Source organism: Talpa occidentalis, unplaced genomic scaffold (genome assembly GCF_014898055.3).
Source record: "Talpa occidentalis isolate TD23 unplaced genomic scaffold, MPIMG_talOcc4v2.1 talOcc4.7, whole genome shotgun sequence".
Lineage (NCBI taxonomy): Eukaryota > Metazoa > Chordata > Mammalia > Eulipotyphla > Talpidae > Talpa > Talpa occidentalis.
Genome location: NW_023605083.1, coordinates 127,050,287 through 127,070,178, shown reverse-complemented (window position 1 = coordinate 127,070,178; position 19,892 = coordinate 127,050,287). Strand labels below are relative to the sequence as shown.

Genomic DNA, 19,892 nt, shown 5'->3' with positions numbered 1-19,892 from the left:
GCAGGGGCATGTGAACTCCTGGAGGCGGGAGAGAGCAAGGCCTCATTCAGGAACAGGCCCAGGGGCGAGGGTGCTCTGGGGCTGGTAACTTCATTCACACCCTCAGCTCTGCGATCACGAGCCAGTGGATATCTACAGTTCTCTATACCATGAAGCTCTTCCCTTTAGTTCCTTCTCATGTATTTCTTTTTTTTTTTTTTAAATATTTATTTATTTATTTATTTATACAAGCACTGGGTACAGTCAGAAGCACGGGAGGGTGAGAGAATTCACCAGAGCCAGAGCGGGGAACAGAACAGGCAGACTGACGAAATACACTGCTGAGGGGAGCAGCGGGCGGCAGGAGAGGTCTGCGCACCATGTGGGATCCTTGCCCGGCGGCCGGGGATCGAACCAGCACTGCAGAGGCTGTGGGCAGCTTTGCAACCCAGCACTCAAGTGCTGCGCCACTGGGGAGGCCCGCTTCTCATGTATTTCAAGACATTTTCAACCTAAAATACACTTCTCTTAACTCCCGCTGCTCTTTGGAACTACCCCTGCCTCTCACGATCAGATTTTCTAAAACAATAGCTCATTCACCGATCTCCACTTCCTCACCACTCTCTCACTTATCTTTTGCAACCAGGTTTTTGTCCACACGATCATTTTTCAGGGCTCTGTCCAAGGTAATCACTGAATTCTCAGTTTCATACCCCAGGACCTTCCTCCACCCCCATTCTTCCTGATTTTCTGTCACACTCTTGACAATCCTCCTTTCCAAACACTCTCTTTATTTCCATGAAGAGACATTTCTTCTCATATTCTTCTTACCTTGATGACCCTTCACTGACTGTTTCCTCTGGGACCTCTCGATGAAGTTCTTCCTTCACAGCTGTTCCTTTCCTGCCTGTACTCTGCCCTCTCTGTGGGTGACTCCCATAACTGTTTTGTTCCAGGCCCGCCTTCTCTTTTCCACCAGATCCCTTCAACAGCAAGAGAGGCTCACGGCTGGGTATAGCAGTGGTACTTCAAACTCAAGTTCCTGACTGAATTCATCTTCTTCTCCAAACCGGAAACTTCTCTTACATTTCCTAATTTATATGAAAGTATATTTTATTTTTATGATGCTTTTTAGATTTGTCTCCTCTGGTTCACTGTTGTTGCTTCACTCACTACTTTCATGCCCCTTTTGTGTGTCCTCAGGACCTCTCGCCTGGATTAATCCAGTCCTACCAACTACTGCTGCTATGGCATGTTGTGCACACGGGCAGATTTTCCAAATAAACTCCTGAATCTTAACACTTTATTGCTTGAAAACCTTCAGGAGCCTCTCACTGTTGATCCAGTGAAGCTGTAATTCTTATCACAGCTTTGGAGACTTCCAGCAACACCTAGCTGTCCTTCAGCTTGATCACTAGCCACTCCTCTCCATCAACCTTTTAAGCTCTGTAAATGGTTTTGTTTGCTTATGGTGGTGTTATTCTTTTGGCTGAGAATCTTGCATTTCTACATCAAAGTCCTACATGTTAGTTATATTTAGTTCAAGTGACATCTCTTCCAGTTAGTCTTACCAGATTTTTTTTAACAGAAAATGTCCCCCCAATTCCTATTCCACCTTGTATGATAGTTATTTGTGTATGAGTGTATATCTTATTGTTTTATCATTTCCTGGAGAACAGTGGCTTTTTTCTTTGCATCCCACAGTGCCTGAGATAATGCATTTCTGGGATATAGAAAACTGGCCAGAAGTATTTCCCAAATATATTTACTAATGGTTTCTATAATAATTTTTAAAAATTAGTTGAAACTTTTCAACTAGTAACACATATCAATGTATCTTTGAAAAAGTTCACATCCTAATAAAAGGAAAAGTAAACATTTAAGATGTGGATATATAATACAAGAAAATTAAGACCTAAATTGTATGTGTTATACCTTTCTTAAATCAAGATGCATTGGTTTCTGTGCCATTTAAGAACATTTAATTAGAAATACTTTCAACTGTTGGCAAAGGTGACTGCAGCCAAGTGAGGTGTAAGTTACCAGAAAAGATAAGCAACCATCATCACTCTCTACCAGTCAGCTTTTATTTGCTATTATCAGAAGTCTAAAACTATCCCATATAAAGGAAATTTCCCTATTTCTTGAAACTGTATATCTTAGCATCAAAACATTATTTTGTATTGTTCTGAAGGAGTTATCACTAACGTCCTCACTTGGATGTATAAAGAGCATCTCAATTCAAACATGTGCCAAATGGCCCAACCTGTCGCTCTTGCAGTCTTCTTCCTTCCTGCCAAGGGTAACTCCATTCATGTACCCACTCCAGCCAATCACCTTGGAATCACTCTGGACTGCTCATTTGCATTCTCGTGCTCGCACATACATGATCAGCCCCCCATCTAAACCAATTACAAAACCTATCAGAACCTCTGGGCCTCCCCGGTGGCGCAGCGGTTGAGCGCTGGGTTGCGAAGCTGCCCGCGGCCTCTGCAGCGCCGGTTCAATCCCCGGCTGCTCCCCGGCCACATGGAGGGTCCCACATGGCGCAGACCTCTCCTGCCGCCCGCTGCTCCCCTCAGCAGTGTACTTCGGTCCTTCTGCCTGTTCTGCTCCCCGCTCTGGCTCTGGTGAATTCTCTCACCCTCCCGCGCTTCTGACTGTACCCAGTGCATGTATAAACAAGCAAACAAACAAACAAATAAATAAATAAATAAACATGCCTCTAAAAAAAAAAAAAAAAAAACCTATCAGAACCTCACCTGAATCTGCTCAGTTTTACCATCTTCATTGCTACTCTACAAGTCTAAGCCTCTATCCTATCTTGTCTAAATTTGCAATAGCTTTGACCTAATCTTCTTTCTTCCTTCTTTGGCTCAATTCAGTCTATTCTCATCAGGGCTGTCAGAAAGAGCCATTCAAATGTGAGTCAGGTCCTGGTATTCTGCTCAAAACCCACCAGGCTTCCTTCCTCACAGAGGGCCAAACCAGAGCCTATTCGAGACCTATGGGCCTGTTCCATCACCTGAGCTTTGGTCCCTGACATCATCACCTCCTCCTGCTCAGTCACCTTTTCCAGCCACTCTGTTCTTATTGCTGTTTCTCCAAGAAGTCAGGCTCACTCATGCCTTTTAGGGTACTTTTTCTATTTGTTTCTGGATTCAGAGCTACACTGCAAAAGGTAAAGTCTGCTGAAATTAAGGTACTATAAAGTAAATTCCACAGGCTGGCAATGTGTGTGCCTGGAATAGTGCCTGGAATGTAGTGTCTACTCTATAAAGGTGAGGAAAAAGAGGTGAGAAAAATAAAACAGGACTAGAAGATTCCTAACTTACCTTTTTCAAGTTATGTCAAGTAACAAGTGTGCATTTGTTTATTTATTTTTTTAACACCATCCTTAAAAACTGGAGAAGGGGGAAAGAAATAAAGAAAGCATAGGAAAAAAATACTGGAAACCTGTACAGGTTCTCTCCTGGTCATTAGGTGAGATTTTTAGTGACACATAGTTGTCATGATTGACAACAACTCACACTCAATACTCAACTAAAGCATTTTTACTTTTCCAGACTACCAAAAGTAAGAATACTTGAAATTGTACATGGAATATAAGTCAACCCAAATCTATAAACATTACATTGGTATTTATTTCAAACATAGATAATCTAAAGAAACTTTTCCCAATCTGAAATAATCTGGGCAAATATGTCATTATTTTTTTTTTTTTTTTTTTTATAGAGGCATGTTATTTATTTATTTGTTTGTTTTTGTTTTGTTTATACATGCACTGGGTACAGTCAGAAGCGCGGGAGGGTGAGAGAATTCACCAGAGCCAGAGCGGGGTGCAGAGCAGGCAGAAGGATCGAAGTACACTGCTGAGGGGAGCAGCGGGCGGCAGGAGAGGTCTGCGCGCCATGTGGGACCCTCCTCCGGTGGCCGGGGAGCAGCCGGGGATCGAACCGGCGCCGCAGAGGCCGCGGGCAGCTTCGCAACCCAGCGCTCAACTGCTGCGCCACCGGGGAGGCCCAATATGTCATTATTTATGTTACACTGTTAGCAAAAGTTGCAAAACCTAGAAGTTATTAGTAGATGATCAAGGAAAGATCTGAAACCTAGTCTTAATCTAGAAAAAATTTAGGGCCTAAGTATTTAACCTAAGTATTTTTATTTTTAAGATTTACTTTATTTATTTATGCATACAAGAACTGGGGTGTAGACCAGAGGTGCAGGCAGGTGAGAGGATTCACCAGAGACAGAGTGGGGCACAGAACAGGCAGATCTACTGACATACACTGTTGAGGGGAGCAGTGGGAGAGACAGGAGAGGTCTGCTGCGCCATGTGGGTCAGCTCCCTGGCAGTGGTTGAACTCATGCCACAGTGGCTGGCAATAGCTTGATAGCACTGAGACTTTAAGCCCTGCGCCACCATGTAGGTCCAAGCCCAAGTATTACTAATCAGTATAACATTGGACAATATTACATTGCAACATGTATTTAACTCCTATGGATTGGGACATTCCAGACAAACCTTTCCAAGAAATTCAAGGGAAAAGTTAGGAAGTTTCCTAGATTATTTTAATGGTGCTTAGACACATAGCAACATACTTAAATTGTTCATTTTGAACAGTTTCTAAATTTGAAGAATATTCTACATTCACCTGCTTTCAGAGGACAGCAGCAGTATCAAACATGGGGTTCAGTTGTCTATTGGGGAAGGAAATTCTATGGGGACTCAATCTGAGGGAGTGGTGGGAAGCAAATATTGTTTAAAAAAAATAAATTTCAAAAAAAAATCCAGGCAGAGGGCTTACCTTTTCCAGTGTCATCTCTGTCTCAGCAGCGTGAGTCTTTTTCAGCTCGATTTTCATCTTTTCTGATTCAGCCTTCAGTTTGCTGACAGCACTCTCATGGTCCCTCGCAGCCCTTTGCTTTTCCTCTTCACGAAGAAGACCAAGCTCTACCAGCTGCTGCTTGCGCTGTGAGTTCACGTTAATCAGCTCTTCTCTCAACTTGTGAACCTGGGCCTCCATGTCAGCAATAACCTTGTTTTTAAAAATGGAAAATGGTCAGAAGATATGAAAAAGAAACTCACAAAAGAACTGCAAAAAGTCAATAAACACAATTTCTTCCCTTCCTCATCCCTCCTTTCCTTTCTTCTTCTTCCCTCATTCTCCAATCCCATGCCGTTACCTCCCAGTTCAGAGGTAAAATATTTCCTAGAACATTGTGGCATATACAGTTTATTCAACTTTATTTGTTTCTAATATCTATGTAGTGAGTATATTACATGTATTCTTCTGTAACTTGCTTTTTCAAATTTTTAAATTATGTTTCTGAGATTCACCCAATATGAACTTTTTTTTTTTTATTTCATTGATTTCTGCTCTTATATTTATGTCTTTCCCTATACTTACTTTGGGCTTATTTTATATTCCTTGCAATTTCTTATTATAGATATTTAACACATTTATTTTTATACTCTCTTCTTTCCCAATTTATAAAATTAAGATGATAAACACTCCTTTATTGCTTTAGTTTCATCTCTTAGATTTAGATATGAGGTATATAGATATAGAGGTATATAGATATGAGGTATATAGATATGAGGTATTTTCATTATTATTTAGTTTGAAACACATTGAAACTCCCATTATTATTCTTTTTCTTTGACGATGAATTCATGCTAATTTACTTAGAAACATGTATCTTAGTTCCTAAACACATATGGGATATTAGTTTTCTAAGGATGTTGTAACAAAGTACCACAAACTGGGTGGTTTAAGAAAATAGAAATATATGCTCTCACAGATCTACAGGCTAGAAGTCTGAAATCAAGGGTTGGTTCTTTCTAGAGGATGCCAGGGGGAATCTTGTTCCAAAGTCTCATTCTAGTTTCTGGTATTAGCTAGCAATCCTTGCTATTCCTTGGGTTGTAGACACATCACTATATCAATGCCTCCTCCATCTTCACAAGGCTTTCTTCTGTTTGTGAGTCCAAATTTCCCTCTTCTAAGAATACTGGTAAAAATGGACTTAGGGCCCATGCTAATTCAGCATGACCTAATTTTAACTTGATTATATCTGCAAAGACCCTACTTCCAAATAAAGTCACATTCAAAGGTTCTGGGTTGACATGAAATTTGGAGGTAACATCAATCAACTTAGGACATGGAGTTTAATGTTTGCCCTGTTGTTATTCACTTCTAACTGTGGCCTAAGAGTATAGCCTAATTCTTTGAAAATTGTTGAGGTTGCTTGATAGCAAGTTATATAGATGATTTTTAAGAAGTCCCATGAATGATTGCTAAGAAACAAGTATTCTATATTTTCTGTAATTGTTGGGTACTGTGTTCCATAAAAGTTCATTACATTAAAGCTTGTTTGTTATGTTGTTAAAATCTTCTACATCTGATTTTCTTTTTTGAACTTGCATTATTACTTTAAAATGCGTGTTAAAAATCTCCTAATACAATGATAGATTTGTCTATTTATATTTGAAGCTCTGATAAATTTTCCTTTATATATCTTGAGGCATTAAGGTCCAAATATATTCTGTATCTTACTGTTATTTGACTTTTTGTTATGAAATAGTGATCCTTAGCCTCTATATATCTCTAGTATTGATTTTGCCTTATAATCTTTATTGTCTGAGATTAAGAGATATTCATAGCAGCTTGTTGGGGGAAGACAGTATTTGCTTGGTAGGTTTTATTCACTCTTGTTCAAACCTTTTGCAACCTCAAGTTTTAGAGAGTCATCTTACCAATAGCATAAATATTTTGACATCTAAAAAAATCAAATCAATTTTTGTCTTTTAGATGAAGCATTTATCCAATTTATTCCATTAGTTTGTATAAGCTAACATAATTGTCTTTATTCTCTTTTTGGTATGATTTCTTATGTTTTCTGTCATCATCATCATCATCATTTGCTTTCTTTGATCATAAGTAAATAAAATGTTCCTTTCAGTCTTCTTCTCTTTTCTGGTTTTTTTAGTGACACACTGTATTTTCTTCTCATGGTAACAATAAGAGGCCTCAACACCCATACTTCCCTTCTAAATTTCAAAGTTAATTGTTTTGGATATCTTCCTAAATACTAAAAGAAACTTAAACTTTTTAAGTCCTGTTGCAGGCTTATTAATTTTCCACAGTTGTGATTTTTCCATTCACTTTGTTTTTCTCAATTCAATGGTGCTAATTATTATACTTGGCCAGTAACTGTTTAGAATACTCCCACATCTACCATTGTCTTATTCATCATTCCTTCTTGCAAGTAACACCTCCTGTCAAACCGTTTTCTTTTAGTCCAAGTGCATCCTTCCCAATGTTTTTTTAAAGTTTAGTGGCAAGCACTCTGCTTTTACTGATCTGAAAATATTTTTATGGGTGTCAATAAAAAGTCAGCTGTTATATATTTGAAGATAATTTGTTTATCTCTCTGCCTTCTTTTAAGCTCTCCTTTTTGTCTTTTGTGTTCTTCTGTTTATTTGGTTCCTTCAAGCACAAACATGTTTTTATTTATTCTGATGAGACATTTTAGTTACTCTGTTGAATATGCCTTTAACGAGGACTGCAAAGCTCTTAGTCATAACATTGAATGTTGCTGTTTCATTCTTCTCCACTCCTTATGGAACACATTTAGATGTATATTAGAATTTATTATTTCATTTAATTTTACTGCTCATATTTTTCCTTTCACCTGTATTCTGCATATTTTCCTCTAAGGTACTCTCAAATCCATCCAAATTCTTAATGTTATTTGTTTTTCATTTTTAAAAGTTTTATTGTTTTTCATATATATTCGGTAATTTTTTTTAACTTCCTGGCTACTTTAAATCTTAAATACCTTTAACATCTTTAAACATATGACTATTTTCTATTCTGTGACCACTGATGCTATTTCAAGTCTTTGAAGATCTCAGTTATGCTATTTCAAATTTCTGAAGACTTTTGGTTCATGGTACCTTGTTTTTCTCATGTTGTGTGTTGATACTCTTTTTAAATGTGGTCTCATCTTTACTGAAACATTATCCATTGAAATTAAAAGTAGACTCTGTAACAATCATATGACTTTGACAGATACCTAGAGAAATCAGGATCTCTGCATAACTTTAAAATAGTTATCAGCCTTCAAATTTTTCAGAATACTCTGAGTGACTATGAATTTAGATATCAGATCCTCATGGAAACTGGTTAAAGTCAAGATTTTTCAGAGACAACCCCTCACTCAATGCTAAAAATGAAGTAGATAACCTTCCTGCTTCTAATTCACTGGTTTTTAATTCACCCATACAATTTTACAATTGAAGAACACAGTTGAAATAGAAAGACGCTTAGGGAAACATAAAATGCCAAAAGAAGAAATAGAATGACTAAACAGTCTAATTTTAAAAAGTGAAAGAATCAATAAAATCTTCCCACAAAGAGTACAATGAGCCCTGATCATTTTACAGGTGAGGTCCAAAGAAATAAATTATCTGAAAATTACCAAACTTTTTAGAAAATAGTGAAAAAGAAAAATATGCTCAAACTACTTCAGAACTCATAATTTTAACACCAATAACAAGAACAGGAAGACAAAAATTATTGGCCAACTCATTTATAAACATAACAGAAAAGCTTAAATAACTTATTAGAAACCAAGTCCAGAAATGTATAAAAATAAAATATGCAATCACAAATTTGTAGAGAATGCCAAGGCAGTTTAACATTTATAAAAAATCTATAAATGCCAATAAATATCAATTTTAGATGAAAAGGAAAAATTGCTAAACCATTAAAAATTCACCAAAACTGACTTGGAGAAAACTGGAAAATGTGAATCATCTATAACCTTTAGAAAAATTTAAATAGTACTCAAAAATCTTTCCAGAAATGAAATATCAAGCCCAGATGGCTCTACTGGCCAGTTTCACCAAATATTTAGGAAACAAATAATTCACTCATACTAATTCTTTCAGAGGATAGAGAAAGAAAGAAGGATTATTCGGCAACATAATTTATGAAGCCAGCATAATATCAATTTAAAACCATGTCCCGGTCCTCCCTGGTGGTGCAAGGGATTAAGCACTGCACTATGAAGCAATCCGCAGCCTCTGCAGCACAAGTTTGATCCCAGGCCAGCCAGGGAGAAACCCACATGGCAAGGCAGACCTCTCCTGTCTCGCCCGCTGCTCCCCTCAGCAGTGTATTTCAGTCAATCTGCCTCTTCTGCTCCGCACTCTGTCTCTGGTGGATCCTCTCACCCCCGCATCTCTGGCCTGTACCCCAGCTCTTGTATGCATAAATAAATAAATCTTTAAAAAAATTAAAAATAAATAAATAAAACCACGTCCAAAAACAAATCTTTGGTTAATATTTCTCAACAATTATTAGTAAATAATTAGTAAAACGAATTCAGTGAAAATACATCATGAAAAAATAAGATGGGACATAATGTTGGTGTAATGTTAGAAAAAGTCTATCATATGATTTACTCCATTAAAGTATTAAAAGAAAAAGCCCTTAGATTATCTCAATACATGTAAACACATTTGATAAAATTTCATAATGGAAATGTTTAGGAAAATAGAAATAGATGAGACCATTTTCAACCAGATAATAAGTATTTGCAAAAAAAAAAAAAAAAGCATATTTCAGGTGTTCCTCGTTGATAAGTTTTAAAATGTCCCTCTTATGAAGAATGAAGAAAAGAATGCCTACTATCACTATTTGTATTCAGAGGTATATGACAAGAAAAAATAAAATAGAGAACAAAACTGCCTTCATTCATGGATGCTCATATTGCCTACAGAGAAAAAGCAAAATGAACATACAAATTATTAGAAATAATAAGAGAATTTATATAGGTGTCTGAATAGAATATCAACATTTTGTGATTTTTATATACTGGCAAGAAAATTACAACTATAACAACAAATAAAAGATTCTTAGAAATGTTTACCAAAAGATGTACAAAATACTAAAGAAAAATTATAAGCCTTTCTGAAAGACATTAAATAAGACCTAAATAACTGAGAGGTATATCATGGTGTTGGGAAGTCTCCATCAGTTCTCTACAAACTGATCTACAGCATCAGTGCAAATTCAATTAATATTTCAACAAAAGATTTCAAGAAACTCGACAAGCTAAATATAAAATGAACAGAGAAAACATGGAATTTAACCCTGTTAGAAAACACTCCTTTTATCTTCTAAAGAAAAGTACCAGAAACGATGATGATTACTGTATTTCTAACAAATCAAATACCAATTAACTTAATTCTGAAGCAGGACAACTGGTGCACAGTAAACAGTTTAGTTCAGGGAGTAATATGGTCAGGCAATATGTTTAGGCAGGATTATACAGAAAAAACCGAGGTGGTAAAATGGCAAGATCAGGAGGTTTGAATTCAGAATGGTATAAGGCAGAAGTGTTCAGCTGGAGGTGAATTCTTGCTTTTCCCTAGATCTCAGATCTTTCAAGACTTCTGATCATTAAGTAGCTTATAACTCACTGGTCAGCTACGTCAGTCATTCCTTAGTCTCTCCATCTGTGCATCCATCCATTCAAATATCCATCACCTCATTGAATGATTTTTTTTTAAATAATAAATTTTATTTTTATATTCCCCATACAATTGCAACCCCCCCATTCTGACCCCAATCCCTCCCCTCCCACCCCCCCACCCCCAAAAAGTGTCTCTGGTTCATAGTTTTTTGTTGATTTTGATTTTCACTTTCTTATATTCATTTTCCTGGTCCCTTATTTAAGTTTTCTAGATTCGTGCTATGAGTGAGACCATCCGGTATTTTTCTTTTTCTTTCTGGCTTATTTCGCTGAGCATGATCCCTTCCAGCGCCATCCATGTTGCTGCAAATTGCATGTGTTTATCTTTTATGAATGCTGAGAAATATTCCATGGTATATATGTACCACATCTTCTTGATCCAGTCATCTATTTTTGGGCATTTGGGCTGTTTCCAAAGCTTAGCTATTGTAAACAGTGCTGCTATAAACATAGGGGTGCAGGTGCTCTTTGGAATTGATGTTTCTGTGTCCTTTGGGTAAATACCCAGGAGTGGAATAGCTGGATCATATGGAAGCTCTATGTTTAGTAGGTCCAGAAATCTCCACACAGCTCTCCTTAGTGGTTGGAACAGTTTGCACTCCCACCAATAGTGCAGAAGAGTTCCTTTTTCTCCACAACCTCGCCAACATTTGTTGTTGCTCAACAACAACAAAGAAAATAATCCAGTCAAAAAATGGGCAGAAGAGCTAAAAAGAAACTTCTCTGAAGAGGAAATGCAAATGGCCAACAGGCATACGAAAAAATGTTCAACATCACTTGTAATCAGGGAAATGCAAATCAAAACTACCATGAGATACCATCTGACATCAGTGAGAATGGCACATTAAATGATGTTTTAAGGAACTAGAAGCTCTATCTCTTGATGGGCCTTCAGTGTCTGTTTCTGAAGAGTTGTGTTCTTATTTACATGCAAAGTTTATCAAGGAGGAGGGCTCTTCTAAGGAAATGGCTTCAGATTGCATCCAAGCTCCTGACCTCCTCGTCCTCATTGAGGACTTTTATGCTCATTCCCTGCCTTCCTAGACATTCTTTGGCTGGACTTAAAGGTTAGAATTAGGAAGCAGAACATTATGGAAGTGGATAGCATTTGGTCATCTAGTGTGACTGCTTCATACAGGCTTCAAGAAAAGGACGTCACAGAATTCAAACACACCTGTGCTTCTTATGTGAATGGCAAGTGAGGGTAGAGAGTAAAGGCTGAGCTGTGCTTGTTAATCCCTACAGATGCAGAGATGGGTAGTGAAACACTGTCTAAAATTTCATCATTTCAAGGAAGTTACACTGAAATGCCCCAGTAATAAAAACCTCCTCAGATGGGTAGAAATGATCATCTAATTTCTTGACTGGTTATGTCATGAAGACATCAGAGTACTCCTGTATCCACCCCTGTAGTTAAGGAGATTTCCTAGCTTTTTTTTTTTCCACTTTTTATTTGCTTGGTCCTTTCATTTTACCACATACAGGAAGGAGTAGGGCAGTTGGCCTCAATGGCTTGTACATAAATGAGATAATTAACTCATTTTAAGTATCACATATAGCAAGAAATAAGTATACTGTTCTGAGGAAGGCAAGTTGCTGCTTATACACATATAATACTTTAAGCTTACTTTGAAGATTTTGAAAATTCTCCAGGAGCATAAAATAATTCAAGGTCATTATTATAAACACCAATTATCATTGTAAAGTAATATAAATGTATAGGGTTTAAGGGATTGGGGTTAATCTATGGTGACCAATGGATATTCTATAAGTCCTTTTGGAAACATTAATCCTTGCTATTTGCCATTTGCTTTTATGGAACATATACATTTAAATTTTCCACAGTTCTTTCCACTTGCTTTAGATTCTAAATAAGCAGGTCACTATATTACAGCTTAGCTTGATTTCTATATATTTCCTATTTAAAATGTTTTTATATAAATCATCCAAAACTTGGACTATATGTCCCCAAAATTTCACTGAGATCTTTGTCAAGGGAAAATATTGGGAGGTAACTTTCACTGCTAGCAGCTGCCAGCTTATTAGAAAAGAGGAAAAACTTAACTCATGTGTTTTTTTAAAAGATTTACTTTTATTTATTTATGCATACAAGAACTGGGGTATAGGCCAGAGGTGCAGGAGTGAGAGGACATTCACCAGAGACAGAGTGTGGAGCACAACAGGCAGATCCACTGAAATACACTGCTGAGGGGAGCAGTGAGCGAAACAAGAGAGGTCTGCTGCCTCATGTGGGTCAGCTCCCTGGCTGGGGATTGAACTCGTGCTGCAGTGGCTGCCGATAGCTTCCTAGTGCTGAGACTTTAACCCCTGTGGCACCAGGGAGGCCCTTGTGGTTTTTTTTAAGAATAATTTTTAAGGGCCTCTCCGGTGGCGCAGCGGTTGAGCGCTGGGTTGCGAAGCTGACCGCGGCCTCTGCGGCGCCGGTTCGATCCCCGGCTGCTCCCCGGCCACTGGAGGAGGGTCCCCCATGGCGCGCAGACCTCTCCTGCCGCCCGCTGCTCCCCTCAGCAGTGTGCTTCGGTCCTTCTGCCTGCTCTGCTCCCCGCTCTGGCTCTGGTGAATTCTCTCACCCTCCCGCGCTTCTGACTGTACCCAGTGCTTGTATAAACAAAACAAACAAACAAGCAAATAAATAAATAAATAAAACATGCCTCTATAGAAAAATAAATAAATAAATAATGAATAATTACAGGCATCTTTAAAAAAAAAAAAAAAAAGAATAATTTTTAAAAACCCTGACAACTAGGTTTAAAAATACATATAGTTAGTTATAATGTATATTACATTTACTATTAGTTTGTTATTAGGTAATTTTGGTATTATATAATTCTGGTAATATATTTTAAAAATTAAAATAGACAAAAATATTCTTGCTATTATATTTGGTGGCTGAGCACTCCTATGTCAAAGTTATTTATGAAGCAAAACATAAGACAATTTTTCTTCTAGAACTCTCACCCCATTAAAATTAAAAATTTCCTTTTATTTTGAAATGAAATTCTGAATATACTGAATAAAATATGATTTTTTCAGATTTTATTTACTATCAAGAATGGATATGAAGTGGATATTCAGACTTCAAAGGGAAACATATATATTATAAAGTCAATATGGAATATATGAGGAAAATATGTTGGATCAATAAAAAATAATATTTTTGGAAAAATTTAATATGTCCATTTACTTTATAGAGTTGAATTTATAACATGCAAACTGTATATCTTACATGAGGTCCTATGTTTGTTATTTAAAAACTGAAATTAATCTAAACAGAGTAAAAAGCATATTTTATTGTATAATTATGACATACAACATACCCTTTCACATCATAGAGAAAGGAGTGATTTCAAATTAAGTCAAGTGTTAGAAAGTATTTTATATGTGAGGTAATTTTTTCTTGCTGAGTGTTTGCATGGAAATTTCTCTTTTTATTATAAGTTTATAGGGATAAAGTTTCCAAAATGTACCCCATAGGTTATAGGAAAGACAAGAAACTGATAGAAGCAGAAAAGAGAATTGCTCGGAACACAGGGAATGTCACATAAAAGTCTGGGTGCAAAACCAGGTCTTCAGATTCCTAAGGCAGCAGATTTTCTATTTTTAACCTGCTGCTTCTAAGCTGTAAATAGAACTTTCTTGACTCATAATGCCTATGTCCTATTAAATGGAAAATATTTTTTAAATCCCTGAAATGACTAAGAGATAATTAGAAGTAAGGGTCAGCAGATTTACCTTTACAAGTAATTCAGAAACTTCATTGAGATCCAATATGCATATTTGCATATATTCAAACAAACACAGTCAAAGTAAATTTGTATTTTTAGGCTCTTGTTTGGGTTACTATGCCTAGTAATTAAAATTAAAATCATTAGTCTACAATGTGATTCAGTGAAAATATTTCCACTGCAACTTGCAATTATGAGGAGGTGGCTTAAATTCCCCCATTCCAAAAGAGCAGTATATCTCTGGAAGGCATTCTAAACACAGAATTTAAATGTGGTACTTCTTACGAACTGCACGATGAAAGAGAGGACAGAGCTTAACATATAGGAAAGGCAGGAAAACCTTAATCTGATTAAAAATTTCAGAACAGTTAATGCTCGGTTTTGGTGCGTACTACAAAGGACTTACGTCAAGAAAGAAAAAGTATTTTTACCTTCAAAAGGAGAGAGAACTCTAGGGAGAGAACACAAAGCAATAGGGTGAAAGTACAAGAGAAAAGTACTCATTAATTCCCATGCCTATCTGAAGAAAAAACTTCAAAAGAAGTGGAACATTTTATGAGTCACATGAACTGGCAAACATGGTTGCATTTGTTTTTTGTGAGTGATGACTACACTGCTAAAAATTCATAACTGATGTTGAAATTTCCAGTTTTATTCTAAAAGAACCACCAAATCATCTCATTGAAAATAGGTCTTGAGGAAAATGAGTAAAAACTCATAGCAATTTGCTTTTAGGTTAAGTTAAAATTAAAGGGGGAGAAGATTCATAGCACATTGGTTTATTTTTGAAATTTGCAAATGAAATGTCTACTACACTTTAAATGATTATGCATAACATCTATTTTATAGATTAAACTATATAAGTAAATAACAGTGGCACAAAATATAAATATGACCATATCTTCCAGATTCAAATGGAAATATTCCACTTGAGAATGATGACACTAAGTTAGACACTTTCATCAAATAGCACTTTTAATAATCTCATCTTGAAAAATGCAAAATATGGATATTAAAAAGCTAACACAGATATATTTTCCATAACTCACTTTAGTGCAACATCAGGGCTACCAAACACAAGGACTACATGTCAGGAAGATGTTATTTGCAGCATCTAGAAACACTTAAAACTATTTTCTTGACAGTGTGATTCCAGGAGTGACAGGTGACCTCTCTGGCCTTCGAAGAAGGATAAAATTCAAGCTGAATTCTTCTTCCCTACGAACCTTCTTCTATAAAGAGTGACATTCAAGTAATTGGAAAGTGGATTTTCAACACTCTCCCCACTTACTCTACTTCCCCCTTTCCAGGAAAGCGAAGTTTTGACCTAGGTTTTCTGCCAGTTCTGAATTAGCCACTCTGTCCAAACATTCTGCGCACACCCCAGGTCACAAGAGCCCACATGCACTCCTAGTGCCATTCAGAAAACACTAATTACTGTGCCAACAACAATATGACTTTACTAAAGCAAGGTATTCAGAAGTTCTGGCTGCTTAATGAAATATAAGAAAATCTAGAGCACGCCAAAGCACAAATCACTACATTTTTAACAATGAGCTGATGAAAGGGAGGACAGTCCTGCTCCAGTCAAAGATGACTCAGCGGCTGCCTCCTTCAGAATGGACATGCTGAGCGTCCCCAGTTATTAGTGCTTCTAATAGCAACTCCATCCCACTGCATACTTGTGTGTCATGTGCACTTTGTGCAACTAATTATTAATTAAAACGCAGAAGGATGACATGAGATGTTTTAAGTTGGTGCCATGGGGAAAAGAAAATGGAATCACATTTGCAATTTAAGTTTTCAAAAGAAAAAATATGTCAATAATCTTGTCTAAAGGAATAAAAATATGAAAAATGAATATTAACACTATAGTCTTTTTTTTTTTAACACCAAACACCAGACTGCAATTGAGGATACCTAATTTAATATCTATCTCTTTTCATTTATTGCATAAAACAGTATAATTCTTGGTAGATCTATTTCTAGGAATGTGAAAAGCAGCTCAAAATAAGTATCCACATGAAAGGGAATCCATTCTAATGCCATGAAGACTGTGCTGGTAAATATCATCAGTACATTGGCACCTCGCCAATCATCTTCAAAGACAGCTTCACTGTCCAGGTAGGTCTCCCCACCTCTCAGTGTTCTGACACTAAGAGGTGTATTTAGGGTATTGCCTCAAGACAGAGAGGGCGGGCACCTTGCTCTTAATAGACTCCAATTGTGAAAAAGCATCTTGGATGATTTTGACATCAACACAGAAACCCCACGAGACTGTGCACTAATAACTTACTAGAACAATTTGTACTTTTGTACATTATCTGTTACTTGCTGCTTTTATTTCTCTATTTATAAACGAAGTTTCCAATTACTTAATATAAAAGGAAATTGTGTAGGCAAAGCCAATGCAAATAACTAGAAAAAAATACACTAACAAAACCCATGGTGACATGATTTGCCTTTGCTTACAAATATAAACCATATAAGTTAGTCTTCCACTTTAAAATTACTTTCAATTATATTAACTTTTTTGTGGGGTTTTAGCTGAGGCATTATTAGAGTTGGCATAAAAAAGGTTGTTTTTAAATATACTCAAGTGTATATTCAAAAGTATAAATAGTTCTATAATAACCAAGACACAAGAAACATGACTCATAATAATGTTACAATATAAAATAAAGGTTTTTATTTATAGAAGAACTTAGACTATCATTTTTAAAGATTCCTCATACTAAGTATAAAGCTAAGCTCTTTTCAAGGTATTATTGCATCTGGTAAAACAAGACAATTACGAAATCTAAGTTATACATCTTAGCTAGTTAGGTGCTTAGCTATAGGCACACTGATCCTACTTATAACTCTTAAAACAAACTGGGGGAAAGTCACCTAGATCAGGACTGTGGATATCAGTGGATTTTCAAAATCAAAGAAAAATGCTGTCAGTAAATTTAATGAACAACAAAAAAATTAAGTATTTCAATAAGCTTCAACATTTTTATGCCAAGTCTTATAAAAGATATGAATTGTTTTTCTTCACTAACTAAACATGAAATGTATTTTAAAATTGAGTTTTGTTGACAAAGTGGTCTATACAATTTAATGCAAATCTCTGCTAAAACCATACTGTGATGAAACAACTCTGTCCATCTAACTTCCTGAAACTTGCACTGCTCAGTAAGCAGCAATTTCCCACTGCCTGTTAACCTACTGGTGGCCTCCTAGCTGTCTGTTGTACTTGCTCAGTCTACAGAATAAAGTTACCTGACATTACATGACACTGATGATTTATGGGATTTTTTTTTGTTCAGAAAGTCCTTTCATCCTCTCTCCTACCTACCCTCAAGCACAAGCTGGCACTTGCCCATTCACTCACAGGTTCATTTGCTGCTGAGGAAGGGCACACCCAAAAGGCTTGAGCCCAAACAGATCTTGTATGCATAAATAAATCTTTAAAAAAAAAAAAAAAACAGATCTTACCTCCCAGATAGGCTCACAGTCATGAACTTTGGTCATGGTCTGTCAGGTTTACCTGCCTGACTAAACCTCTTTGTTACTCTCCATCTCTGATACCTGTTTGCTTCATCATCCAGGGGTTGGGCTTCAAGCAAGGTTACTACCTCCTCCTCAGATCTGGTTTTGTGATTAGTTTCTTTGAATTTATGTGACTACATCCTTTTTTATCTCCTGTTTTAACTACTTGGACTCTCAAAGCTCTTTATCTGAACTGTTGGTCTGACTTCATTATCCTTAAAAATGACCTACTTGGATTTCTGACCCTCCAAAAAATTAACGATTCATATTAATATTAATACCTAGCTACCTAGATTCTGGTTTGTTCCCTCTGCCATTTCCCAAAAGTACTGAGCTTATCAGATTTATGCCAGGTCGTTTATTGAGCCATATATCCCCAAGAAACCTGTAAATCCTAATAAATTATTAGACTAAGAATAAATACCTGTGAAGTGTTGAAACAGAAATACACGTTGCTATGGATACAGAACTCTATGACCTTAGTTTTATTCTATGTAGTTCCAAAGCAAAATAGCCAATAAAGAGGCAGAAACCTAACCAAGGATGTTATCGAAGAAATCAGAAAATACATGTTATTTTTATTAGCAGAAACTTATCTAAAGAGCTTGTTTGTTTTCATTGTTTGTGCAGCAAAATGCCTTGAACGTGGGTATATACCACATATTAATTTCATAAGCCATAGGAAAGATCTTTTCCCAGTTCTGTATCATTACAATTAAATGTATATAACAAAGTGGATGCTATTAATTAAGATGTGATATATAATGCAAACCACATCACTTAAACAATCCTCTGCACATCAATTCTGCATTTTAGGAAGAACATTGTATGTTGTGTGCATTCCACGTGCTTCAGCATTTCACAAGCAGCTTCACAGACTTATTTGAAATCCTTATAATTATTGCCATTTCCATTAAGATTGATAAAACGGATGTGCTGAAAGATGAATTAAGGTATCTGTTTTACTTTTAAACCCTGCAAGTAGCAATTAAGATTCCCATTTTACTGACAAAAGTTTTCTTCATGAAAATTTTTTACTCAAGTGTTTTTTAAAATTTTCCAATACACATAAACAAGCCAAATGTGTAGAAGGGCTCATGATGGACACAGCACCTGATGGCTTGTGATTTCCCAATTCCGATCATCGGACCAAAAGGACTGGGATACCATGGAAAACTGCTCCAGAGCCCATTTTTTGGTGGGATGATTGTGTGTTGTGTTCTGAAAGATTTCAGGTTATCAGTGGAAGGGAGTATCCCCTGTTCTTTAAACTCATTCAACAGGACACCTGTTACTGCCTCTTTCCTTCCCTGTCTAATACTCCCCATTCCTTCACTTAAGTCCTGGAATTTCCTCCCCAATAAACCACCTGCTGACTAATCCTTGTATCAGTGCTATTTTTATAATAACCCCAACCATGACAATACCACACACAACTGAGCTTTTGATAATGTGTTTTGCAATTACACATTACTTTGTAATGTAAAATTGCAAAGGAAGTGGCAGGCTGGGTTTCTATTAATATGTCTAGCGATCCTTCATTCCAGTTAATTTCTGTAGCCATTAGTTTAAAAATTAGAATGCATGAAATTATTTGATGTGATGAGATACAAAGTAGCAAAGAGCTTTTACCCAATAATTCACTCCTTGAGTATAGTATTTTAGTCATTATATGTAATTTTTTTTACATCTTTAAGTGAATATTACTTAGAAGTATTAAGAAGTTTGCTTTCAATGACCTTTAACTAATTTAGTGAATTGTTAAGAAGTGATTTTGAATAAAATAAAACTACAGATATACAAGAAAAAGCTAGCCACACAAGCTAAGAGAATGAGAGCAGGCATGTCTGGGAGACATTCACAATTGAGAATTGCTTTCAATACATTTCTGGTGGATGGGAAGTAAGACAGGACTAGATGGAGAGCTGGGGGATAAGATGGGCTGTGAAAGCTGGGAGCTGGGAGGTGACAACAAAGCTGGGAGTCCATCACAACCCTTCGGGATGCTTGGGATCCAGTTACTATGAAGAGGGTAAAACAAGCCCTGAAGGTCTGTGTGCAGAGGAGATGGACTCACCATGACCT

General features: G+C 36.6%; 1 protein-coding gene across 1 annotated transcript in view; it reads right to left on the bottom strand.

Moving 5' to 3' along the window:
- Nucleotides 1-19,892, bottom strand: part of CEP112 (centrosomal protein 112) — a 358,230-nt gene that overhangs the window by 136,431 nt on the left and 201,907 nt on the right. Inside the window, 1 exon segment of the mRNA XM_037492830.2 lies at nucleotides 4,788-5,018. Within this exon segment, the coding sequence (XP_037348727.1) occupies nucleotides 4,788-5,018 (231 nt within the window).